Source organism: Aulonocara sp. 'chitande type north' Nkhata Bay, linkage group LG10 (genome assembly GCF_057382095.1).
Source record: "Aulonocara sp. 'chitande type north' Nkhata Bay isolate Kocher_YH1m ecotype deep benthic linkage group LG10, A_spYH_male_GT1.1, whole genome shotgun sequence".
NCBI classification, from domain to species: domain Eukaryota; kingdom Metazoa; phylum Chordata; class Actinopteri; order Cichliformes; family Cichlidae; genus Aulonocara; species Aulonocara sp. 'chitande type north' Nkhata Bay.
Genome location: NC_141353.1, coordinates 27,624,803 through 27,651,989, shown reverse-complemented (window position 1 = coordinate 27,651,989; position 27,187 = coordinate 27,624,803). Strand labels below are relative to the sequence as shown.

The 27,187-nt window shown below is 41.4% G+C and overlaps 1 protein-coding gene across 1 annotated transcript; it reads left to right on the top strand.

Moving 5' to 3' along the window:
* Positions 1 to 524: 524 nt before the first annotated feature.
* mybbp1a (MYB binding protein (P160) 1a) lies at positions 525 to 26,981 on the top strand. Its single transcript, XM_086309382.1, has 27 exons — positions 525 to 744; positions 1,329 to 1,424; positions 4,708 to 4,791; positions 4,874 to 4,948; positions 5,208 to 5,315; positions 5,411 to 5,601; positions 5,782 to 5,949; positions 6,447 to 6,564; positions 7,002 to 7,291; positions 7,403 to 7,513; positions 7,598 to 7,723; positions 7,853 to 8,059; positions 8,147 to 8,255; positions 8,354 to 8,441; positions 9,054 to 9,211; positions 10,096 to 10,218; positions 10,408 to 10,587; positions 11,346 to 11,519; positions 11,638 to 11,795; positions 13,505 to 13,639; positions 13,755 to 13,824; positions 16,495 to 16,626; positions 16,707 to 16,775; positions 19,642 to 19,755; positions 23,359 to 23,460; positions 23,542 to 23,666; positions 26,142 to 26,981. The coding sequence occupies exons 1-27, from the start codon at positions 568 to 570 to the stop codon at positions 26,482 to 26,484; spliced, it is 3,831 nt and encodes a 1,276-aa protein (XP_086165508.1). The 5' UTR covers positions 525 to 567; the 3' UTR covers positions 26,485 to 26,981.
* The last annotated feature ends 206 nt before the right edge of the window (positions 26,982 to 27,187 follow it).

Sequence of the window (27,187 nt, the reverse complement as noted above, 5' to 3'; positions counted from 1 at the left end):
GGGAAATTGTTTTGTTACTCACACTGAAAATATAAATATGAAAGATTGAAAATATAAAGTGAATTTTTTATATTCAAACAAAGGCACACAAAGTGCAATGTTAAATTAAAATAAAATGTTCCAATTCTAGTGAAAATGTAATGGATGGACAAATCAAGGAAAATCAAATGAAAAAAGTCACCATTTATTTTAACCATTTGGATGAAATAAATCTTAAAACAAGGCTCATGGTAACAAAAACATGTTTTATGATATTAATTAAATGTAATTCAATAAATAAATGCATTGATACATTTTTATTATTTATTATTATTATTATTTGAATATGTGGCTATATATGCTCATTTTCTAACAACTCTTTTAACTATATTATATTATATTATATTATATTATATTATATTATATTATATTATATTATATATTCCCTTCTGTGACTCGCTCAATAAAGTTTTTTCTTCTTAAAAAAAAAACATGGCTGGTGAGTTGACCCGGATGTAGTTTCCGTGAGTGAGGCACGTGTTCCCCCTGCAGCAGCATGAGTTGAGGTGGTGGTGGCATTTGGAACAGATGTCTGTAGAGATGGTGGAGCTCTCAGTGAAGGCGGCGGAACCGCTCCGGCCCGCCGGTAACCTGCAGCAGAACCGGGTCTTCCTCGACTTCTTCTGGGACCTGGCCAAACCGGATCAAGAGGTCCGACTGAAGGCGGTGGAAAACCTGATACAGTACCTAAAAACCAACAACAAGGTGAGGCAGACTGCGATCGGTGTCACTGAGAGACGGAGCGTGGTCCCGCTGCACATGTACTCCTCAGAAGTTTTCCACTAGTAGTTTTAGAAGTAGTAGTTGTACACATAGTGTCGTATGGAGAGGTGGAGATGTTTTCACATGTAACTGATTATATGACTGGATATCATACAGGATGTCATTGGCACACTGAAGTATTTCAAGTATCAAGAATTTAAATACTCATATAACAGTTTCAGGCCTATATTATTAACATAAGGCACTATTACCGTAACTACCTACTTTATCAAAACTTGTTAAAATACCTTGTATACAGTATAAGAATCAAAACATTAAATAAAATTACTTAAAAATATAGTAAACCTTTTCTTACCGTACTGCAAGCAGAAATACTGTAAAGCACAGTAAAGTATTTTACTGTCAAGGGTCAAGGATGAAGCATAAAGAGTGCACTTATAAAAATGTCTGAGGTTTAGTATGTAGTATTTCTTGTATAAGTATATTCCAGCATATATATGATTCCACACAGTGTTAAAGTGTCTGTAGTTTCAAAGTTTTAAATCATCTTTCTTCATGTTTTGCAGGAGGATGAGTTGGAATACACCTTTAAAAGGCTGGTGGATGGACTGGCTCACACACGGGAGACTGCGAGACCTGGGTTCAGCCTCGCTCTGGGGCAGGTGAGTGGAGTTTATCCCCATCTATCTTTGTCTGCAGCCCTGCCTCTGCGCACACATCCACAGCTTCAGCCACATCTCTTTGTTTCAGGGTTGGGGGTAATAAACACAGTGCAGGAGTTCAACACTACTTTTAATAACAAAAATCCTCTTTATTTATCTTCATAAGTGATAAAAATTCCTGGATGTGGCTTTTATGTGCTAAGAGATGGTTGTGAGACCTGCTATGATGTAAAGTTTGGAGACTTTGACTGACAAAACAATAGGAAGCTGAGTTGGAGGTGGCAGAACCAAAGATCAGAATCAGAATCAGAATCGTGTTTATTGGCCAAGTATATGTGCAGACACATACAGGGAATTTGGTTTCGGTAGATGGTGGCTCTCAAGCACAGCAATGTAAATCTCACACACACACCCACACACACACACACACACAAGTGTCTATATATACACATTACACATACATACACAAAGCTGTGTAAACCAACTATAAATAACGAATCTAAACTTATATACATAAAATACAGAAATGAATGAGGTGGAATGAATACTACAAAATGTACATAAGGTGCAGCTGCAGTGGGAGCAGTGTGACAGGTCAACTGTTAAGAAGGGAGATGGCGAGGGGAAAGAAACTGTTCCTGTGTCGGGTGGTCCTGGTCTGCAGGCTTCTGTACCGTCTGCCAGAGGGCAGCAGATCAAAAAGTCTGTGTGCAGGGTGTGAGGGGTCTGCGATGATTTTCCCTGCCCGTTTCCTGGTTCTTGAGAGGTACAGATCCTGGATGGAGGGCAGGGGGGCGCTGATGATCCTTTCTGCTGCCCGTACAGTCCGCTGCAGTCTGCTCCTGTCCTGTTTAGTGGCTGCTCCATACCAGACTGTGATGGAGGAGCACAGGACAGACTCAATGACCGCAGTGTAGAACTGGATCAGCAGCTCCTGTGGAAGACTGTACTTCCCCAGTTGTCTCAGGAAGTACATCCTCTGCTGGGTCTTTTTGAGGATGGAGTTGATGTTGGTCTCCCACTTCAGGTCCTGGGAGATGGTTGTACCCAGGAACTTGAAGGTCTTCACAGTTGACACAGGGCTGTCTGATATGGTGAGGGGGGGCAGAGTTGAGGGATGTCTCCTGAAGTCCACTGTCATCTCTACAGTCTTAAGAGTGTTCAGCTCCAGATTGTGCTGACTGCACCAGAGTACCAGCCGCTCAACTTCCTGCCGGTATGCAGACTCATCACCATCTTGAATGAGGCCAATGACAGTGGTGTCATCTGCAAACTTTAGGAGTTTGACAGCCGAGTTCTTGGAGGTGCAGTTGTTAGTGTAGAGGGAGAACAGTAGTGGTGAGAGGACACATCCTTGAGGGGCACCAATACTGAGGGACCGGGTTTCAGAGGTGATCTCCCCCAGCCTCACTTGTTGCTTTCTGTCTGTCAGGAAGCTGGTGATCCACTGACAGGTAGCTGGTGACACGCTGAGCTGGGAGAGTTTGGAGGAAAGAAGTTCAGGCACAATGGTGTTAAAAGCCGAACTAAAGTCCACAAACAGGACCCTGGCATAAGTTCCCGGGTGGTCAAGGTGTTGCAGGATGTAATGCAGCCCCATGTTCACTGCATCATCCACCGACCTGTTTGCCCGGTAGGCAAACTGCAGAGGGTCCAGCTGGTGGCCTGTAATGTCTTTCAGATGGGCTAACACCAGTCGTTCGAAGGATTTCATGACCACAGACGTCAAGGCGACAGGTCTGTAGTCATTCAGTCCTGTGATGGTGGGTTTCTTGGGAACAGGGATGATGGTGGAGCGTTTGAAGCAGGAGGGAACTTCACACAGCTCCAGGGATCTGTTGAAGATGCGAGTAAAGATGGGAGCCAGCTGTTCAGCACAGGTTTTGAGGCAGGAGGGAGAGACGCCGTCTGGTCCGGGGGCTTTCCTGGGCTTCTGTTTCTGGAATAGTCGGCTCACATCCTGAGTGTGTATTCTGAGTTTCCTGGAGGAGGAAAGGGGGGTGAAAGGTGTGGTGGAGGTCGTTGAGTCTGGATTGGAGAGGGTGGTGGTGGTCGTTGAGTCTGGATTGGGGAGGGTGGGGGTGGTAGTTGAGTCTTGATTGGGGAGGGGCAGGGTGAAGGGGGGAGAGGTGGAAGGTGTGTTGGGGGTCAATGTCTGAAGCAATGTCCCTGGGGAGGGGAGGGTGGGGGGTGGGAGTCTGTCCGTCTCAAACCTGCAATAGAAAGTGTTTAACTCGTTGGCCAGGTCTTTGTTTGCTTCAATAGTGGGTGGGGGGCGTCTGTAGCTGGTGATTTCCTGCAGGCCCCTCCACACTGACGCAGGGTCGTTGGCTGAGAGCCGTTCTTCCAGCTTCTGGGAGTAGATGCTTTTAGCTGCTTTGATCTCAAAGATGTTAAAGAGTTAGAGGGGTGACGCTGAGGTTGGTTTAGAGATGTAGAGAGGAAGGATAACAGATGTTTAATACGGAGCTGCCAGCCAGGAGGAAAAGAGGAAGACCAGAGAGCAGGTTTATGATGATGTGTAGATAAGGAAGACATTGCAGAGCGTTGGCACGACAGAGGAAGATGCTGGGGGGATGTTCAGATGATCTGCCGTGATGACCTTTAGATGTCAAAGATGAAGATGAGGAGAAAGAGGCAAATGTCACAGAAGTCACAGAAGCAGATGAAGAAGACAAAGAAGATAGAGACAAAGAGAGAGAAGCGATGATTTGTGTGTAAAAGACTTATACACACCTTTTTTTTGGCACATTTTTGTACGTACAAAAGTGTCACTATAAGCTTTGTATAGCAATAGGTTATGACATCAGCATGTACACATATACCTAATAAAGTGGTCAAGATGTGTTGCTGTTACTCTTCATTAAAGAGCAAATTCAAAAGTCTAAGGAGTAGATGTGATCATGTTAAAAGCTAACCAGTCAGCTGTAAAGCCCCGCTTTATATTCATCTTAAATTAGGGTGGTAGCCAGAAGTTTCCAGGGTGTCATTACGTACACTGGAATTTGTTTTTCCCCCTTGTCAAACATGGACATACCTCCTGAATGAATCATCCTTTGCTTTCTGTCTAGCATGGACAGTCTCCCTTTATTTGTGTATCACCTTCTGTACAGCGTCATGCAATTTAAAGTGCTAGTTTTGCCTTATTTTAAGATGAGTATTGAACTGAATATATTGGTCCTAATGTGGGTTTTGAAGTGTGTACAAATGCTGTTTTGCTGCTAGTGTTAGGAAAGTGCTCTATAATAACTGAGCTAAGCAGTAAAGTTTCCCTTATTTTTAGGTTTTGAGTGCCTTTGAAGATGTCTCCCTGCAGAGTATACTCAACAGAATCAAAGAAAAGCACAACTTGCAAGGAGCTAAAAAGGTGAGTTTTGGGTGTTTGGTCTCTTTTAGCACCAAAATCGATGAATGCAATCTTTGAACTTGTTTCATCTTTTGTCTTTCAGAAATTTTCCAGAAATGCTATGTTTGGAAACGTGTTTGGTGTTCTTGCCCTTCACCAGTCCAACCGCCTCTCTAAGGTAAGTTTTCTCACATTTTTAGCATACTTGGAAAAAATTTTGCTGCATTAAAGAGGAGAATGTGCCTGAGACAATATACTGAGGATGCCTGCAAATATTTAAGGGATACCAATCGTGTCATCATCATCACTTTCAGATCTTTGTGCGGTTGTAAATTTCACGAGAGATTTAAGATCCAGGTGACAGAGGAGATCCAGGACAGCTGATGCTCTGTCAAATACGTTGTGGTCTCTGAGCTCTCTGTCTTGTTTCTGTGCAGGAGCCGCAGGTGGTGTTGGGATGTGTGCAGCTCCTGCAGAGCCTCAGTCAGCACAAACAACACCTGAAGGACCTACCCACCAAGACCATGATGGACATCCTCGCTGAGGTGACAGCTGCAGCCTAGTTACTGCTACAAAAATAGTGTTTTTCAACTATTTTCAGGGGTTTTCTGACTCTAGTGTATGTCATCCTGTCCATCAGGTCCCTGAGGAGGTGTTTGAGGAGGTCCTCATGGGAGCCCTGCAGACTGACCTGGAATCTGCTTTCAGGACTCCGGAGCAGCTGCAGCTGCTGCTGGTAGCTCTGGAGCGCTTCCCACAAACCCTCAAACCCAAGAAACTGAAGAAGTTGCTGGGCTCCTCCACCATCATCAACGCTGACAACATACCCAAGTAAGAAGCTTTCACAAACACGCACATCTTCTGCTGCTGATCTGAATGTTCATTTTAGCTTGCACTGCTCTGTGCTGGCTACACTACTGTAAGTGCATCCTATAATTATGCACCACTTTCCCCTTCTGGGTCTGCTAATCAGCAGCTTCTGACTGAACTGTCTAATCTGATGTCTGGCAGAATAACAGAAGTGTTGAAGACGGCAGCCCACGCTGTGAAGAAGGAGCGCATCCTCCCAGCAGTGGTCCTGGACCTCCTGAAGCTCTCTCTGAAGGAAGACAGCTTTGAGCTCTTCTGGAATAAAGCCATCACCGATGGCATGTTAAAGGAACAGCCGGGGCCAACTCAGTGAGTCCTGTCAGCTTTAGAGGGAGCCTGCAGCACGTTGAACAGTTAGCCCTTTAAAATGAAGTAATTAAATATTGTTATGCTCACTGGAAATGGTTTTATCAGATGTGAACTAACTGTGGTAGACAACTGAGTGCTGCACTAGATGAAACAGCACTTTTTTAATACCACTGACTTCGTTATCCTGTATCAGACGTAAGTGCAGACATCTTCATGTCAGGAATTTAGCATGAAAATTAATAACTCAGCAGTTTGTGTTGATTTTAAAGTCAAACTTGGAGCAGGAGGGTGTAGGATTTAATCTGCAACAGCAAATCTGACACTATATTGTCGCTGTGTTTAGTGCTCACTTTGCTGCTTTGCTTTAGTAACACTTGACAGAGGTGGAGAGAGAGCACACCTGTTTCTGCAGGATTTACTCTTCTTTTTTCTTTGATTTGTCCTGTTTATTATGTCATTGTGCTCAGCCCTTCTGCTGCTTTCCCATCTGTGTCCAGTTACATGAGCTTCCGTCTGCTGGGCAGCACCCTCCCTCTGCTGTCCACAGCCCAGCTGAAGGACGTCTTGTCTGGAGAGGTGATGATGAACTATGGGGAACACGTAGTGTCTGCTCAGGTCAGTGCCACCGTCTAGACTTGACTATAAAGAACAGCTTCCACTCTTCAATGTCATCTAATGGGACGAGCTAATAAAATCTGCACACTAGAGGAGATTGCTTGCAATGCTTTCTGCTACAAGACCTGCTAAAATGAGCCTAGTGTTACTGTACTTGTAGTAATTTGTGTAGTAAAATGTGCCATGCCTATAATTCATAAAGTGAAAATTTCCCAGCAAATGACCTACAGTCTTTCACCAAACACAGAGGTCATGTGATCATTTTACTTTAGTTGACACCAAGCAGCAATATCACTGGTTTGTAAAGCACTGTATCACTTCCAGCTTGTTGATGAGGGTTTCTTTCCTGCAGAATCAGTGCCAAGTCACCATGTTAAAGCCGTGCTCACACATATTAAAGCTAATGTAGGTCCGCTTCCATCTTTTCTCACTCTTAGAAACCGGACCGCTTCAAGCTGGCCCCTGAGATGGACGTCTTTGTGTCGGACTTCTTGGAAGGCTGTCGGGACTCAGACAAACAGCTGGCAGTGATGGTGGGTTTCTCCTCCCTCACCAACAGAGGCTACCCCGTGGTGCCGTCGGTGTGGAAGGTGGTGCAGCACCTTCAGCCTGTAGCTCTGCAGGGCTATGTGGAATGGCTTAAGGACATATTCCTGCAGCCTCAGCTGGACAAGCTGCTGGACATCAGTACTCACAAGAAGAAGGACAGCAAGGGAGGACAAGATCAGTGAGTGCATCTGCTGTTGTTTTTGCTAGATCGTGCAGAGAATGTGTGCTGAACAGGGCAAAAGAGGCACGGAAAGTGGATGAATGCAACTTGTTGATTATCTTTCCTCAGGAAGGAGGAATCTGTATTCCGCCTGAGGAAGTGGATTGTTTCCCGGCTCGCCTCCATCATTGACAACCACCAGGTGAAGAAGCAAGAGGATCTCATCATGGATGTGGCCAGGTAAGACTTGTTTGAGCGCTGTGAAGTTCTTTGTTTGATGAAGAGGAGGTTATTCACTAGTGTTTCTTTGTTTTTTTTCCCCAGGTTTGTCTTTTTCCATGCTTTCTTCAGCGCCAAGAAGGCCTCGGCCGACATCTCGGAGACAAAGACGAAGCTTTCTGTCCCAATCGACGATAAAACCAGAGCCGTGCTCGTTAATTCTTTCTTCGGGTGAGAATTGGCATTTTCTCTGCAGCTTTTAAATATCACCCGCTGATGGCTGTACTTTATTTCTCTGATCTTTTTCTTCAAGAAAAATTGAGCTGTCATTCAGCTGTCTTCTGTTTTTCCGCTACCCAGACTTCTCCTGTCCATGCACCACATGCCGCTCACTGAGGACGCAACCGAAAGTGCAGCTGTCAGCCAAAAGCGGGTTCTGGGTGTGACGGCTGACGGCACCATGTGGATCTACCACCTGGTTCAGTACGCGCAAGCCCTGCTTAACCAGCCAAAACACGTCCAGAGCAGCCAGCCCTTCAGCCCTGAGCAGAGACAAGCCTGGGACAGGTAGGGAAGCTGGAATATGATGTAATCTTTACATTTAAAGGAGTTTTGCTTATTCACCTGTGCCATTTTTGATTTGTTTTCTTCCAGCATGCTGGAGTCTGTGGCAAACCTGAAGAAGAAGGCAAAGAAAAGCCAAACAGCAGAGAGCAGCGCGTTCCAGCAGCTCTTCCTATTGGTCGGCATGCACCTCTTCAAGGTACAGCATCCATCAGCTTGTTTACAGTTGGTTATTTGTACACATTAAACCTAAATTAGCTGAATAAGAGCAGCGTAGTAACACTTTTCTTCCCAAAGGCCCCTGAGGAGCTGCTGGACATCATGAAAGACCTGCAGAGCTGTATGGAGAAGGCTCAGGAGAAGAAGGCCAAAAAGAAAAAAGAAGGTCAGGCCTTGTGATAAAAAGCAGCAGCATCACGAAGCACATCTCTTTTCATATATATAAAGACATGCTTGAGCATTTTTGGCAATGCCAGGAGTTATGAGAAGGTCAACATTGTTTTCATGTCTGTGCTTACCTTCCCACTGCTTCCTACACTCGAAGCAGCAGGACACAGACAACCTCGCTATGCCCAAACTTTTGAAATATGCCTCACAGAAAATGAAAGTGAGCAGAACAACCTAGAAATCCAAACATATTTTAGCGTCATATTTGACGGTCTGTAAGCTGTACCTTTTTTTTAAGGTAAGACTGAACTTCCGTATTTAAGTATCAGTAATTACTCCCGTTTTTGATCAAATTAATCAACTAAATTAATTCATACTCCCTGTAGAAATGTCCATGCAGTTGGTGGAGACCAAAAGCGAAGCTAAAAGCAGATTATTCGGCATAATTTTGTTCACCTTCTGCAGAATTTCTTAATAATCGGCTTATTCCAATTAAAATTAAAAGAATTTTGTGTTCTTAGCTTATTGTGCTTTCTCTTAGGAAGCCAGAGAATGAATAAGCGAGTGCTGCTTTTAAGTGTATGAATGTGTTGGATGTTTTGAAATGCAGCCACAGAACAGGAGGAGCCCGAGTGGGTGGAGGTGATGGTGGACATCTTGTTGTCGCTGCTCTCCCAGCAGAGCAGACATATCAGACAGGTGTGCAAGACGGTCTTCTCCTCCATCTGCCCCCACGTTACTGCAGCCGCCCTCACCGCCATCTTAGATGTAAGTAACACATACGGGGTCATTATCGGGATTCCCTGTAGACACTCATGAAATTAACATAAGTCAGGTTATCAGTGTAATGTAACTTTAACCAGAGCCTTTTATTAGTTAAGTTTTTTTTCTGTTCTTCTTTCATCACATGACCTAAATATGACCACTTCTTTGTCATGTGACAAAGATACACCAAGAGTGCTGTGGGGTTTCTGTGTTTTTCAGGGTTTCCTGATGACACTTTTGGTTCATTCCACATTAACTGAGCAAATGCTTCCAATCTGACCATCTCCAATTCCCCTGAAAAAAAATTTCCAGGGTGGTGATACACATCTTAATAGGAAAACTGCCAGATTGCAGCTTTCTACTGTTATTAGTTTGCTCATAAAACCCCCAAATCAAAACATGTGTTTGCGATGAAGTTAGTGTGTTTTCACGCCTTTTCTGTGGAACCATTTTCAAACAGCTATTTAACTGTAGCTATTTATTTATGTAATAGCTACGTAGAGAACTAGATAAGCAATGTTATTCTAATTTTAGGCCAGATATCTATTTTCGGCTTTGATTACACAGACCTGAAGAAGTAAAGCCATGGAGCAAATTTATTTTATGCCTTTATCTATAAACACAACAGATTTCTGGTATTGGACGCTTTTTGTTTACGATTGTTTTGCACCTGTGCTATTGACCTGTGGAGGCTTTGGTTGCAGGTAAACAGCCTGTGTGAAGAGTAATGTGTTGGTTAGCCACGGCAATTTTTTATTTTTATTTTTTGTAAAATCTGCCTAAAATAATGAGTTTCCTGCTTAATTTTGCCAAACAGCCAAAAAAGGAATGCATCAGCGATTTCCGCACAAAGTCGGTGTTATTTGTAACAACAACATTTTGTGTAGGTTTTAGACCCAGAGAAGGATGACGAAGAGGACGCCGCTGTGGTTGTCGAAGATGACTCAAACGCAACACAAAAGAAGAAAACAAACGAGGAGGATGACGAGGAAGATGATGAGGAGATGGAGGTCAGTTGTTGTCAAACGCATTTTCTGTTATCAACCTTTTTCTGTCTTATGCACTGAATTCTACTCAAACATAAATTATTTATCTTTCACATGCCGATTGTTTCTATCTTTACGGTTACAGTTTATTCTTTTAGACACAAAACGTTGTTTATTTTAGTTATTCAGTTGGGTTTTTTTTGTTTTTTTCAGGATGACAAATCTGATGAATCTGATGATGATGATGATGATGACGACGACGACGAGGATGACGACTCTGAAGATGAAGCAATGGAGGAGGAGGAAGGGGAAGATGAGAAGATGGACGAGGAACCAGTGGACCAGAACTTCCGCATGGAGCTCATGAAGGTCCTCCAGCAGAAGAATGCTCTGGTGGGTGGTCAGGCTTTTCAGCTTGTCCGCTCCGATTTCAAATGAACTTTTAATACAAAGAGCCCACTAAGGCCGAGCAGAGGCTCATCACAGCAGCAGTGTTCATTAGGATTCACCAAAGTGTTCTGTGTAAAGACACCGTGGTCATTAAGTGCATTAATCTTTGTCATCCTGGGAGCAAATTTTATGTGCGTAAATAGAAAACGTGACCAAAATTAAAATTTCACAGCCGTTAAGTCAGCATCGTCCACAGTGCCGGCATGAAATCTACAAAAAAGCAAAATCCTGCAAATTAATATTCATCATACATCTTGTCATTAGTCCACCTCTCTCTTCATTAGAGATTAGGATGACGAGATTGTATTCCTCAGCACCACATTTTGGGCTGTATTTTGTAATGCCATTGTCATCCTTTAGCCTAAAGCAGGAAGATAAAATTGCAACAGAACGTCACCAGTAACTTGTTTAACAGCTAATTTTTAGAAAGATGCAATAAAAACTGAGCAAGTATTCTGTATTTTGTCTGCTGTTTAAGCTCTTTTAGCCCGACTTCAGTTGCAGCATAACTGCAAGCCTCTTTGCAACCCACCTCCCTCCCAGTTCCATTTATTAATTTTACTACATGTGTTTGAAGCTCAGCTAGAATAATTTAAGTTTAGGTGGAGCCTAACAGAAGATGTTTCACCTCAGAGACCTCAGGCTAGAGCTATAATTCAGTGCTTCAATGTCAAAGTAACACAGTTGTACTTCATATTCAGGCCACAGTGGAGGATGCCAGCAGTGATGAAGATCTGGATGATGAAGCCATGATGGAGCTGGATAAGAGTCTGTCAGCGCTGTTCTCAGAGCAGAAGAAAAAGCTCCAGGCCAAGAAGGATGAAAAGACAAAACTACAAAAGGAGAAGACGCTGGTCAGAGAGTTTAAGATCAAGGTAGCTTAAGCTCATTCCTGTCAAACACATCTTTAACCCAGCACAGCATGACACTAAGAGGAGAGACGGCGAGAAGTAAAATACAGACCTTTCTCATCCCATTGTTTTGCTCTTGTAGGTGTTGGACCTGATTGAAGTGTTTGTGGCGCGGCAGGCTGGCAGCCCTCTCGTCCTCGGCTTGGTTGAGCCTCTGCTCGCCATTATCGAGCGAGGAATGAGCTCCGGCAGTGACCAGCAGGAGCAGGACTTCCTGCGCCGGACAGCAGACATATTCAGGTAAACACATGTGAGCTGTGGACTGAGCTGACTGTTAGTGTCATAATTAATTTTAAATCTTTGGTGTTGCGATTTATGTCTCATGTTTAATTTGAAATGTTCACGTCAGCGTTTTTATCCACTGGAGATCAACTACAAAACACTTTTGCTTGTATTACTTCATTTTATTTATTGCAATTTGTAAAATTTCAAGTTCAAAGCTGGTGATTTGAGTGTATTTGGAGAAACTGAGAGACAATTTATAAATCCATAGATGGCAGGAATTTCAGAGGATAATAGCTTATGTTCTTTCAACAGTGGCTATTGCTGCTTTTGAACGTTTAGTTTCTCTAACTGTATTAGATCTCTGACGTGGGCAGAGCAAATCGGTTTGGAGGAACAATTTTACAATAACAGACTTTATGAACATCAGTGGGGTAAATTTCAATTTAATCTGCTGAATTAGACAAAACAGATTTTCTCAAATTAATAAAATTTACTTTATTGCTCTGGGGTTTCAGATGGCTTCCAAACCCACCACCACACACAGAATTAATAGGGTGTGCATACATCCACTTCTTACCCTACCCTGCTAAGCAGTAGGTTGAAGGTTTCAGGTACCCAGCTTGTATCTAAAAGACAAGGTGATAGATTTTAACATGGCCCAAGCTCATGTCTTTGAATCTAAGTACTAAGTTCAGGTCAGTCAGGGTTTCAGCCCTCTGTGTGTTTGTCTTTGAACCCTGTTCTGAACTGACATGGCTGCTCGAGCCCTCCTGCAAAACTGCAGTTACAGCACTCATTGGATTGACCAATACTCAGATGGGAAAGTGATCTAAGGAGATATGTGGATTTACAGAAGTTGGGTAGGTCTTCTGGAGCCTTTTTTTAAACTGTAGATTAAGTACAAGTTATTCTTATGTTTCACCAATTTGCCAACGTATGGAAGAAGATCCAAACTGCATCATCCTCAGATGAGAGGAAATTGGTTAGGATGTTCAGGAACGACCCAGGAAATGTTTTATGGTCAGATGAGATAAAGATCGAGCTGTTTGGCCAAAATGACAAGAGATATCTTTGGAGGAGTAAAGGTGAGGCTTTAGAAATCTACCACTGTACCAAGCATGGTGTAGGTCTGCTCTGTGGCTGTTTTGCTGCCAGTGTTACTGGAATGGTGGAGTAATGAAGGAGGACTAGCGGTACCTTAAAATTCAGTTTCACCTCAAATGAACAGCTGGGTTGAAACTCGAACACATTTGTGTGTTCCAACAAGGCAGTGCACCCAAAAACACATTAAAACTGGTTTTGGAATAAATAAAGCAGGCTAACATTAAGTTTCTCGAACAGCCTTCACTGGTTTTGTCAACTCGGCCACAAAGCCAGGAAACCGACAAAGGTGCATCTGGTTGATGCGCACCTCTCATCAAAGGGACATTGAACCACATATTTCTGGGTGTATGTATAAGTTTGACCAAATTAATCATATTAAATTCAAATTCCCTGTTGTTTTCGAAGTCATTAAAGATGTAGGCTGCACAATCATCTGAATAAAAAATAAAAACAGTTCAAAGGGGAAAAAATTGCCATGACGTTCATGCCCATGACGAGTACGTGTAAACTTCTGACCACAACTGTAAGTCAGATAAGCTGTTAAGAAAGTGGATGAATGGATGAGTAATGACAGCTTCCCCTGAGGTCCTCCTGAGTGTTTGATGTCTCTGTTTTTATAGGAACCACCTGTGCAGGTCCAAGGTTTACTGCAGGACTGCCGGTGACAGACAGGGGGAGCTCCATGACCTGCTGGAGAAGCTGGTCACCAAATCCCAGAAGCTGTCTGACTCCTCAGTCTCCCTTTACTACTTCAGGTACAGCAGTGATGTTTTTTTACGGAGCTGAAGAGAAGATGATGTGACACTACCGTATTTCTAAATGTGTGAGAAGAGTTATTTTTGCCTTAAGTGTGTTGTTTTCTCCCTGCAGTGCTTCTCTGTATGTGGTGAAAGTGCTGCGAGGAGCCCCTCCTGCTGAGACCACAGAGGAGCAGGCCGACGTATGTTCACACACAAGTACACAGACACACACACTAATTTCAGCCATCATGTTTACCTGCTTGCAGGGGGTTGCCTGTCTAGATCAGAATGTGTACGTTTTGTTTTTTTGTGTTTTTTCTTCCAGTTTTACCCAAAACAAGTCACATAAAGGACAGGACAGGCTTTCTTTTTTTGCTTGTAGGTCACACAGTTGGTCAGTAGACAGATGGTAATTAAACATTTACACAACAGGCAGGTACTGTTCTTATGTTTTCTCTCATGTTGTGCTCAGCTGTGCACCAGATTCCAGGTCTGTTTCTGGACTTTACTGGGTTAGAGGAGTGTCCTGGATAACTCGGCCCCCTTTTGACCAGATTATTCTCTCGTCCTTGAACGAACTTTTGTCCTTACTCACTTCTGAGTATTTTCTGTTTTTCTCAACTTTTAAGATAAGAAGATAAGAATAAACTTTATTTTCCCACGTGGGAAAATTTTTTTGGACAAACAGTGCTAAACATAGCAGCATTCCCACAATAAATCCCATAATATGACACCAGCAAACATTCGATTACACGATGATGTGGCTCCAGAGCTTTTAAATTGGGCTAAGTCCTATTTAAAAGTGCAATAGATGCTGGGAGGAAAGAGAGCTTATAGCGGTTTGTTTTATAGCTGCTTGCTTTGTACTGTTTCCCTGAGGGTAATAGCTCGTGCCGTGAAAAAGGATACAGGAGGGATCATTAACCATTTTATGCGCCTGATGAATGACAATTTTTGTTCCTATGTTGTCTGGAAACATTTGTTTCCTGTGATTTTCATGGCAGTTTTTACCAGTTCAGTTTTAATTTTACTGTAAATAAGCCATACCAGCCATTACTATTTAGGATGTACTAAAGTTAGCATTAATGTAGAAAGTTTTCTTCTTCTACTTGTTTGCCCGTCTGTGGTCCAGTTTTGAGTTACTTTCAGTTTCCTCGATTCTCCATTTTTTACTTGCTTTCTCGGCCAGTGGGGCACTCTTTCCTCTTGCCACTTCCACAGTTACTGCTTTTATTCTACCATCCATTATTTCAGCTACCTTAGGGAATCTACTGATAGCTACAGAGAAGACGAAAGCACTTTTCTTCTTCCTGATTTGGTTGTGCAGTCAAGCCTTAATTATCCCAAGAGAGCTAATACCCAGCAGGAGAAAAGCACGAACATGAGCCCTACAGAAAGCCAATATTAATGCCAGCGCTGTCTGTGCTAACTGTAGCGATGACATCATGAAATCAGTGACTGCTTGATAACAATAAGTTAAATCCAAACAACTTGTCTATATTGATTTTAATTAAGAAAATGATCTGTTAATAATGAAATGAGTCCTGTGAATCCTCAGTTTAATGACAGGCTGATTGGTGGTGGTGTGGTGGTGGGGGGCATTCACCAGATGTTCCATGCACGTCGCCAGCGTTGCGTGATGCTGCTGCTGTCAGATGTTTTCATAAGACTTGTTATTAAAAGTGTATTGACAAAGATTCCTTAAATAAGCTTCTGTTCCAGCAGACAGTTTGGGATTTGTTTGTCCCAGTTTTGACATATCTGTCTCTTCACGCCTCCACACCAGTGAGTGGATGTTCTTTTTCCACAAATAGTGTTACCGTTAATCTGTTTGGGGTTTTTTTGCCTTTTATTTTAAATAATGGCTCTTCTCTCTTCAAATATTCAAGCAGACACTACAGTAGTCAAGTTTCAATCTAAATGATGTGCAAATATCTGTTAAAACATGCAAATGAAAGTGTGTTTCTGTTTGTTTGTGCCTGTACACTGAAATACTGCTGGTCCTAATTCTAACATCCTCAGCGCTCAGAACTCGGGGGGCACCTCTGTTCTCTGTTCTCTGTGTTTTGATTTTTTTTTTTTTCTGACATCATTTTATACACCACATTTTTCACCTCACAACTTTTTCCTCACATTTATACCCAAAGTGAAAATTATAGTTGTTCTTAGCAACTAATTAAGAAAAGAAATTAATTACCTACTAACTAACTAACTACTAACTAATCACCTTTTCTAAAGCACTCAGAAAATAGTCTTAATTGAAGCCATTAATGGCCAGAGTACTTCAAGCTGATAGTAAGGCAGCTGTAACTCAAATAACCACTCGTTACAACCTAGATATGCAGAAGAGCATCTCTGATACTGCAGCAGAAGACCACACCAGGAGCTTCTCTCTTCAGCTGCTAACTGAGGCTAATATTCGCACTGCCTTACCTAAATTAGGCAATCAAAGATTAGAAAAAAGTTGCCTGGTCTGATGAGTCTGGATTTCTGATGCAGCATTAATTTCAAACTTGTTTCTTGAACTCAGTGAGTTCACTGTACTCGGCTGACAAATATTGAACAACTGTGTGATGCTCTCATATCAAAACGACTAAAATGTAATGTTTCCAGCACCTTGTTTGATCTACGCCATGAAGAATTAAAGCAGTGCTCAAAGCAAAAGGAGCTCCAACCCTGTACTAGAAAGTGTTTGTAGTAGCAAGAGTAGCAGCGATCGTCTACTTGAATAATCGCATGCTTTCCCAGTAAAAACACAAATGGCTAACTGGAATCCAGCCATGACTAATTTTATTATTTAGGCTTGTTCTTTTTGCTTTAAATTAGCATCTGAACCCCGATGTCTGCTGTTTGCTATTTGATGTGTGCAGCTGAAGTTCATGGGTAATGTCGACGTGGATCGGGTCTCCACTATCTTCAGAGATGCTCTGTGCTCCTTCATGAGCCGGAGGAAGAGCCCACTCACTGCTCAGATGTTCATCGACTTATTCGTCAGATTCCCCGTGAGTAAAAACGCACACCTCCGTCCGAGTGCAGCCGCTCGCCTCTGAAGCAGTAACTGACACTTGTGTGTTATTTGCAGGTTTTATGCGTGAAACTGTTGGACACAGCAGTGCAGAACATCACATCTGGAGTCAGAGAACATCAGCAGGTAAAAAGTTTTAAACCCCCCAATTTTGTTTGTTTTGTTTTTTGTTTTTGTTGTTTACTATAGGAACAGTTAAGCAGCCTAATCCTAAATGACAAACATGAAAGAGTTCTCTTCTCCCATCATGCCATGGGAATAAAACTGAAAGATGATATCATTTACTAACTGATTGAGAACTTAAGATCATCTTCACTTTGGGAAAACTCCCACATGAGCAAGTTAAACAATTAGAGCACATATGGCTCATATGGTGCTGTCTGCTAGAGTAAAGTTTCAAATAAAGCTGTGATGCCCAGTCCTCGGTTGGTGTGTCACTCTGAATAAGTAGACCTGTTCATGAGTTTGGATCCTTGACTTATTGTACCATATGGTGTTTCAATATTAAAACATAGCACTGGTGATATTCTGTATTTATTATATTGTCAACAGATTCCATAAAAGCAATAAAGTCAACTGTTTTTAGTAGCTCCCTGCTTTTCCTCCTTTAATGAGATATAAAACTAAAAAATAGCTCACAAATATTTATAATAAATAAAGACTGAAACAGCTGGGAGCAAACTGCACTTTTTTGGCAAGCATTAATTTACATTTATCGCTCTACTAAGTATTTACAGCAGCAGGACAGCATGTCCATGCACATTAACAAGCATGTGACATCACAAATCATTTTAATACACCGACAGACTCTATACCATATAGGGTTTACTTGCTTTATAATAAATGTATTGCTGGTTTTGCTCCTAGAGTATCACCAGAGTTATCCTTTAAAGAGTTTCCTTTAAGGATAAGAGAAGTATAGTGACAACGTAGCTGTAAAACAGTGATTTACCTAGAAAATGACATAAGCGTAACCTTACTTTTATATAGGAATATATCCAGAATACAATCAGCTGGCAACCAGTTGAGTCAGGCCCCTATTGCAAACGGACTCACTGCAGACAAGTTGCACTCATCAGTGGAGACTGCCAACATGCTGCCGTCAATCTGTCTGCATTTATATGAGACGCCAGCAGTTATGTGAGAAATTAGCTGCATGTTTTTTTGGTTTTTTTGTCCCGTGTTCTGTCTTTTACCCCCAACCGATCACGGCAGATGGCCGCCCGTCCCTGAGCCCGCTTCTGACGAAGGTTTCTTCCTGTTAAAAGGGACTTTTTCCTTCCCACTGTCGACAAGTTGTTGCTCCAAGGGGGGTCTCTCAGTATGATTTTAGGGTCTCTACCTTGCAATATAAAGCCCCTTGAGGCAACTGTTGATCTGATTTGGCACTATTTAAAAACAGTTGAACTGAATTGAAAGTTATTTTGTTAAACTTCACCAGTCTGTCTGCATCAGACTGCAATTGTTTGGAGACAGATTATCTCCCACCAAGCAACCAGCGCAGTCGCCCTGCAATCCAAATTTGTCCCCCAGAAGTTGACGGTGTTGCACGCTTGACCTTTGATGACCAGTTGGTTGCCGCAAAGTACTTGCAGTCATTTTCCAACAGGAAAAAAATTCAAGCAACTGAGCCATCATCCAAATTTATGCATTTTACTTATTTGTCATGTCAAAATGTTTTTTTTTTCCATTAACACATTTTTTTTAGAACAACAATAACAAAGTAATCGAAAGAGAAACACAACAGCAATCTGCTTTTGTTCATCAACTTACTGTCTGCATCCTAAGAGATTAAAAAAACAAACAAACCAAAAAACAACAACCTCAGACTTAATGTTATTTGCTGGCAATTTTTCCCATTTACACACCTTTGTCCACTCCTGTTTTCATTTCATTCATTCGTTTATTTGTTCATTTTCAGGCACAACAAATACCTATATTGAACATAAAATACACAAAACAAAAAACAAAAATTGCCTGAAAAAGGAGTGGGACGAAGAAAACTTATTAAATCCCACCCCTATACTCACTCATCAACAAAAAAAACAATAAACTTCCCGCAGCTACGCCCATCGTTGCATACAGACCCATCAACAGCCCCGGGCACATACAAGCATCTAAGCGGCAGCTCGCAAACAACAATTAGAGCCTTCATAACTGAATACAGAATATATAAATTATAAATTGCATTACCACAGGTAACAGGCAATAATAACTACAAGTAACAAACACACATACATATACATACATATATATCTACACACACAAGTACATATATGTACATACATACGCACACTTTTTTATTTTTTATTTTATTTTGGAATCCATACCAGCAATGGTAAGAGGACAGACATTATAGAGCACACTAAAACCCATCATTGAGTATACTGTGACCAGACCAACTGTTTGTAGAGAAATTTAAATCTATGAATATTTTTGCATTGTTTCAGTTGTAAACTCAGACTGTTCCAGATTTTCACACCACATACAGACACACAAAAACCTTTACGGGTTGTTTGAGTTCTGGGTAATTTGAATTCTCCAAAGCCTCTCACATTATAAACCTTTTCTCGAATTTCAAATCTAGTTTGTAAATTTGCCGGTAAAAGTTTAGTAAAAGCTTTATACAAAATTATGGATGTATTGTAATTAACCAGATCCTGGAATTTAAGTAACTTTGCCCGAAGAAAGAGTTTGTGAGTATGATCTAGATAACCAGCCTTGTGAATAATACATTTCTCAGAAATGTGTTTCTGTGGCGTCTGACACATTTAAAATAAACTAAAAAACATTTCAGCATGTTTATTCTTATCTCGAAATGAGATGAGGTGAGATTTTTCTGTTAGCATTGTGTCTGAGCTGCCTTTTATTCCATGGACACATTATAAAAAATCATAAATGCTAATTTTTGATTAAAGTGCTCAATTTAACTTTAAATTCTTTGTCTTACTTGCTTCATTTTGTGTGTGTGTGTGTGTGTGTGTGTGTTCAGGGTCAAGCGTGTGTGTTGGTGTTGCGGGCGATGCAAAGCAGGGAGGTTCAGCAGCAGCTGAGCGGCCCTCAGTGGACCGAGCTCTGCGAGAAGGTCAAAGGTCAGCTGGCAGCGGTGAGTCAACACACCTCTGCATTATAGCCAGTGCTCAGGTGGTAGAGCGAGTTATCCACTAATCGCACAGATAGCGATTTGATCTTCTGCCCCTCACATGACAAAGCCTCCCCAGGCAAGACACTGAACCCGATGGCAGGCCTTTTCCCTCATTTAAATTCTGTAAACCTCTGCTTGTGGAACTGATTGAAAGTCATTTTTCCTTGAGTATAGCAGCATGAGGCCATAGCTGCACATCATGTCCTCACTGTAAGTAGAGGCATTCATACACCAGCATGCTTCAGGCTTGTTCGCATTTTTATTATATTATTCCAGAAGGTTTATGAGATTGCATCGTCCTGTGATAAATGATGATTAGAGCCGCTGCTCTTCTCGCTGTCCTCTGTGTGTCCTCCAGAGAGTGGAGGGTGAAGACATGCCTAATTGCATGCTTCTGCAGGTCTTCTGCAAATAACCCCACCTCCTGTCTTTTTCCTCCCAGACCAAACGACACGACCAGCTGTACTACTTTAGAAACTTAGTCGTGAAAAAAAGTGTTTTCAAAGAAATTGCACATAAATCCTAGCTTTTCTCTTCCATCAAGAATTATTTATCATATAATAACAATATTTCAAAAATGCAGGTGTAGGCTTTCATTTATCCAACTCAGCTGTTCCTCTGTTTTAATATTTATAAGTAATGTTTAAACATTTATGGTAATATGTAATGGAACATGATATAGTTGTACTCAAATATAAGTGTCTATTAAATTAAAAACCTCTGCAATCTGTTCTTGGAGGCTTTTATTTTGATAGATAGTAAAGTACTGGAGCAAACATTAAAATGTCCTTTTAGCTGTTTACATTTACATTATAATGTGTTTTAAACAGGGGTGGGCGGTATAAACGGTATACGGTAGAAACGATATAAATTTGGCCAACGGTAGAGATTTTGACTATACCGCTCTACCGCGATAGAGCATGTTGATGGTGTCATCATCAAGCTGCGCCTGTTTTGGTCGAAAGCATTGCAGCGGCTACAAACAACATCGTCTGCAAATTATGCCGGGCGGCAGTAATAGCAAAGAGACGAAGCACTTTTGGAATATGGGGAAAGCCGAAACCTGAGCTTCCTCCACTTCCCTACCATTGATTCATTAATGCTGAATTCTCTCGCAGCTGCTCTATTCCTGTGTTGGTGCAGTATATTAATGACTAACCTCGTATTGTGGATGGATTATCTCAGTTGTTTTCCTAACTGAAGTTTGGTCCGTTTGTAGCATCCTGACATGTGATTGCATTTGTCCCTAACCACCAGAAACTCTCACGTTAACTTTCATCGAGTGGAAAAATATTAGCGCTCATCCTCCAGCTTCACTGTGCTAATGTTATGCTAACATAGCTGTGTCGCTAGCGATCACGTAGCACATCATTATAAACCAGCTAGCCCAACTTCACTAACCTTACAAACGTCACTGCTGTTTAGTTTCCTGTCTTCATTTATGTTGGAAGTGATAGCAGAGCTGTATGTTTGAATTTTTTCAGAAATCTCTCAGTCAGAACATGCTATATCATACTTAGGTAACTAGCGAAATTAGCGAGCTAACTTCCTGCTAGCTTCTAACTCCTTTAAGTGTAAATTCTGTTTTTATGGATGCCTGGATGTTAAACTTCATAGTTACACCTGGTAAAGCAGCAATGCTGATCGTTTTATTAAAGATGAAAGAATTTAGACAATTTTTTTTAACTGTCAGTGATGCTGCAGTGTTCGTTTGACTTTGGGAGTTTAGGACCCAGATTACTCCGAGATTTATGAGCGCCTTAGTCCGACAAATACGGCAATAATGACGGCCCCCTTGCATGTTCTACAAAAAAATGTGTCTGACGGACAAATTCCAATTTCACATCACTGAAGTGGCACCATTTTTACAAACTAATTCTGGTTCATCAGTTTCACTCAATGATCCGCTTTCTCCCTTCTCATTCTCCGTTGCCGTCATGCTTTTTCGGCCGTGTGCGTATGAAAACGAAGGCACTGGCACTCGCCTTTTACCCACATTCTATCGCGATATTCCATTTTCTTATCGTTGCCTAACATTGTACCGGTATTACCATGTTATAATATGGCCCAGCCCTAACTGGTAGCATGAGAAGGTCCCCGCTCACCTTCCAGTTCCACCTCCATCTGTATGAAGGGATAGGCAGTGACATGTAGCCAGACTGAGTGTAGCAGAAGTGTTCAGTGCCACAGAAAGCAGCTGTCCAGATGAAGTCAGGTCAAAATGTTTTCGAGTTGTTTCATCTAATTCAGATTGATTCCCTTTATGTCCTCAGATGTCAGTTATAGATCTGATTTTTAAAGGCCAGATGGACTCAAAGAAAATCTTGAGCAGAATGTATCGTTTATTCAATGCACAGCTCACCAGTGTAGTATCTTTAAATTAAATAGGAAACTGGGGAAAACATCCCAGATTCAATTTGGCAAAAAAAAAAAAAAAAGTCATAAAGAGGATATATACATCTTCAGCATGCCTTTGACACGCAGTAATGGAGTTTAAGGTTGCACATGGTCTTTATTGGTCAGGTTATCAGAAATGCAGATAGACCTGGATGCTACGTGTGATGAATGCAGATGGGCCAGAGCTGCACTGTTACATATGTTGGCTATGTACAAAGCTACATAGATCCCATTAGATATCTCTCTTACTGTGAGCGTGTTATGAATGTGATGTCTTCTCTGTTTTCTTTCTAGATGAAAAGGACTCTTTGTCTCTAACATTTGGCCATTAGAGACGTTATGTGTCATATTCATTTAGAAAAGATCAGATTCACCATTAGACGATCTGCTGGGAAATTATATCCTACCATTTATATCCTTTGTTGGAGGTATTGCAGCGGCTATTATTAACACGCAACCATAATGTCGTTATTGTACGTGAGGTTTGCAACAAAATGACCACTTATTTTTATATATTACTCGATGACGTCTGATTATGTTTATATCCTTCATCTGGTACTCTAAGGGGGAGGTGGGGGGAGGTTTGAGATGCAGTTGGTTTCTATAGTCTGTACTGTGTTTTGTTGTGGCAGAAATGGAATAAAAAGACAGTTTAGAGTTGAGAAACTAAAGAGAGAACTTAAAGTGGAGCTATTATGTTTTCCCCTCTATTTCTGCCCTATATAATGGTAGATACTCCTATTAATCATGGCTGGAGTTCAAATACTGAAGCCATGTGCAAGTGAGCCAAATACTCACTTTCAGACTGGGGTTTTTTTTCCCACTATTGGATCCAAGAGAGTGGATCTAATATAAAATGGTCCTCTCAGGTACACCGCTCTGATTGTGAGCAGCCCCTTCATTCATCATTATCTGAAAGGAAAAAGGTCCCAGAGTATAGTGTATATATGTGATTAGCTCATGTTTTAAATAAACACAGGAGACATGGTTAAGATAATGCTGACTGATTAGGTTCATCTTCACCTACCAAGAGGTTTAAATCAGCGACCATAAACAGTAGTTACATAATGGGCCAAGCTGTCAAATCAGAAGCAAATGAAAACAGCAGGATCAGGCGTTAAGGCCAACATGGACATGAGTCTAATCCCATTATCATCATCTTTCTAGAGTCTTCGACAAGTTGGTCATGCTGAGAGCAAGGTGGTGAAGGAGAAGGCGGTGAAAACTCTGGAGCTCTGCCAGTTTATAGTCAAGCACGTTCACCAGCAGGTAGGTTTGCATGGAGTGTTGAGATGAGAAGAAGCAGGTAAAGTGTTTCCAGTTTCTGACTCTGTTGCATGCTATGTGTAGAAGCTGTCTGTGGATTTGGAGCCCCTCCAGCAGGTCCTGCAGTCCCTGACCAGCGTGATTGCTTTCAAGAAGACCGGCAAGCTGGAAGACACCTACTGGGCTGTGATGAAACACTTTGGAGTAACGTGAGTTATTTCGGCATCTCTGAAATGAAGAGCTATAGAGGTGATTCTTGTGCAGAAATCAGATTAAAGGAAGAAATCAGGTTTGTGCAAAGTCCTTGTGTCCGTGCAGCAAGTGAGTAATCAGATTTCCTCGCCCACACACACCAGTTTGGTGCCAGGGGTCGCTTATTTTAACTCGTATTAATGAAGCTCAATGTAAGGGTATGTTCTCGATCCTTGTTTCTTCTGTTAAATGCTACGCATGGGTGCCAGGAGCTCACAAGTATAAATCACACCATGCTTGGGTGCATATTGTAATCCTCAGGCTTTTACTTAATAGCTGCCAACCCCCAAGAAGGACTCAGTGGGAAAGATCGGTGCACTAAGTCGTATTTCTGGAGTTTTTTAATGTTTGCAGACTTTCTCAACCTGTAATACTGACACGTATTAAACAGCACAGATTCATTCAGTGGCAGAGATTTTTTTTTAATGATGGACATCCTTGCGATGATTTTGCTTCTGCACTGATTATAGGAGTTCTGATTTATGGGTCGTCTTGTTGATAAATGGCAAAAATCTTCCCTTGTTTAAGATGAACTGATAACATTTTGGTGTTTGAAGGTCTAGCTGACTGTAACCTCACAAAACCTTTCTGCAAACCATCGTTTCCTTTCATATGCTGATTACTTTAAAGTTTCGGGGATCCAACTTTTTCAATTTGGATCCTCATATTGATAGCTCAGCTTATCTACCGATGACCGAGTACTGATCCGGTATCAAATAAAGGCTCAAATAACAGTTGCTTTCCTGACTTTAAAACAAAAGTCAAAGTGGCTTTCAGCTACTCCATTATTCACAAATGGTCGTCACAGCGGGTAGCTCTGCATGTTTGATTTGACACTGAATTTGCACCAGATGCTCTTCCTGATGTGACCCCCCCCCCCACCTACTATCTCTGTTGGGAGATAAATGCATGAAAGTGTAAAAATAATGCATGCATGCATGTATGCATTATTATTCACCAAATGTATCTTGACTCCTGAGTATCTCCTGCATTCTGCTCTTAATCATGGTTGCAGTAGTTCTCTTCCTTATTGTGTGGAGTGGAGCAGACATGAAACAAGTCGCTTTACACTTAAGACAGCAGGATAAGGAAAGCAGTGTGGTATGCTTCCTCCAAGCTATGTTAGCTCTCCTTCTATCAGCCAGCAGCCACTGCTGCTGAATAGTAAGCACAGCAAATAACACTGAAATAAATGGATCATGTTGCTAGCCATCCACAATCTAAATTTCTGAGTCTGTATAAGATTGATATTCAGTTCAAATGCCCAGATTGGAAAAGATGGTAAAGTAAAAACTCATATTCATTTATTAATATACCCCAGTATCGTTTGATGTGATTTAAAGCTCTATTTTCAAATGTCTTTAAAGGCATTTGAAGGTACAAATGTTTTATTTGATAGCATAAAAAATGAGAATGACCAGCATTATTGGAAAAAAAAGGAAAGAACAAAACACTTTTACACAGAGACGGGGAGAGAGAAATCACTTTTCCACTTTCAGATGATGAGCATACGCATTTCTCTCTGCCATTATGAAACCCTTTGACTGAGTAATAGAAACACTATTTCCTGTCTGAGCGATAAGACACTATTCTTTTCTACACCTTGAGCCAAGTATCCACTTTTTTTCTTTTTTTTCTTTTTGCTCAAAGGGAATATCCAGTATTGATTAAATAAACCTCCATCTGTTCTATATCTCCTCGGGTTTTTCTGGATGTAAAAAAGCCAGCCTGTGATGGTATTTAATATCCAAAGATCCAATCTAGGACAAAGAAGTTGAGCCTTTCTTTTGTGTGCTGCAGGTATAAATGACTTGCTGTAATTTCTGCTAGAATAAAATGTAAAAATAAATGGGAAGTCATAACTAGGAAGGATTTTGAAGTGTTAGTAGTAGCAGCATTTTATCAAGGACGAATGTTAAGTGTCTTCTCGTTCTTTGGATTAGATTGTTCTGAATTTTGTTCATGTCCATTAGAAGTTCCTGCCTCAGTTCCATAATCCTCACATACTGAGTAAAGGACATTTAAAGGACAAACTGTTCTGAAGTTTTAGGTTTGGGGTAGTTAATCTGTGTTTTAATAGAGTTTCAAATTGATTGATGATTCAGTTTTCGGTGCTTTGATTACGATGCTCAGGAGGTAGAGCAGTTTGACTGCAAATCGGAGGATCAGTGGTTCGATCCCTGGGTACTCCAGCCCACACCTCAAGGTGTCTTAAAGAAAGATGCCGAATGTTGCACTCCATAAATTCATTAGCATACTTAATGTGTGTTTATGTAGTGCTTTTCTAGTCCTGCTGACGACAGTTTAAACAACGAGTCACATTTAACCATAGATTCATACAGCACTTTATTTACATAACCAAATTATTTCTTGACCACAGCAGTTGTTTTTTAAAAATAAAATCTGTCATGTTGACCTTGTGTGTGTTGCAGGAAACCTAAAGCTGAAAAAACGAAGCCTGAGAAGGAGACAGAACAAGAGTCGGGCCCCGCAAAGAAGAAGGGTTTTCTGCCAGAAACCAAAAAACGTAAGAAGCGCAATAAGCCTGTTTTGGAGCCGGCAGCAGGCAACACGGCCTCCACAGATAAACCAGGGACGGAGAAAGGACAAGGCAAAAAGAAGCAAGACAAGAAAAATAAACAGAAACGACCCAATGGTGGCGCGACAGCATCACAGCCCAACCCAGCCAAAAAGAATAAAACTGAGTCTGAGAGCAAAGCAGCCAAGAAGAAGAAGAAGCCCAAACAGAAGAAAGAGGGAGGAGGGCAGATGTAATGTGGAGACTCCTATTTAAATGGACACAGAAACGTTTTTGTAATTTCCTTTGAAGACGCTTTGTTTTCGTCTTTCTCTGGTTCTCACATCTTTCTATGTCAAATTACGAGGCTTTTAATGTGTGGGAAGTGAATTAAGAAAGACTATATTTTTCCCAGTATATGACTGCTGTTATGAGAAAAATAAATGTGATGTTTCCTCCTGGAAGTTAATCAACTTGGCCTCCACTTCAGAACAGTTATGTAGTTTTGTTATTCAGGTATGTAAAATGTTAAAAAGAAACAGCAAGGACTTGTGTGAAAAACATGAAAGCATGGATCCATCATGCATTGGATCAAAAGTTCAGGCTTGAGGTGTTGGTGTAATGTTTTTGGAGCTCCTGATTACTGGCTGAGCTACAAACCAATTGTATACTGGAAAGTCATGGGCTTATGAAATAATCTTAAACCTGTAAAATTTTTATAAAAGTATGTTGAGAATGCAATTTTGACATCTCATTGCCTTTTTTTCATTAATATGATGAGGTTGTTGGCAAATGGTTAACTCATCCTACTCTTATGGACCCCCACTGTCATTACTTTGGACACACTTTTGTGGCCAGCTCGTCTCTTTTAGCTCTGTTTTGGGTTTGCTGTTCCACAAAGTTGGGCTCTTTTGCTGCATTTCTGTTTGGTGCAGAGCAGGTAGTGTGCAGCAGATTTTC

Excerpts from the sequence above, each read along its gene's own strand:
- mybbp1a (XM_086309382.1), top strand. The coding sequence starts at position 568 with ATGTCTGTAGAGATGGTGGAGCTCTCAGTGAAGGCGGCGGAACCGCTC. Across the intron at positions 4,949-5,207 it reads AGTCCAACCGCCTCTCTAAG|GAGCCGCAGGTGGTGTTGGG; the intron begins GTAAGTTTTCTC and ends GTTTCTGTGCAG. Across the intron at positions 23,461-23,541 it reads TCAAGCACGTTCACCAGCAG|AAGCTGTCTGTGGATTTGGA; the intron begins GTAGGTTTGCAT and ends TGCTATGTGTAG.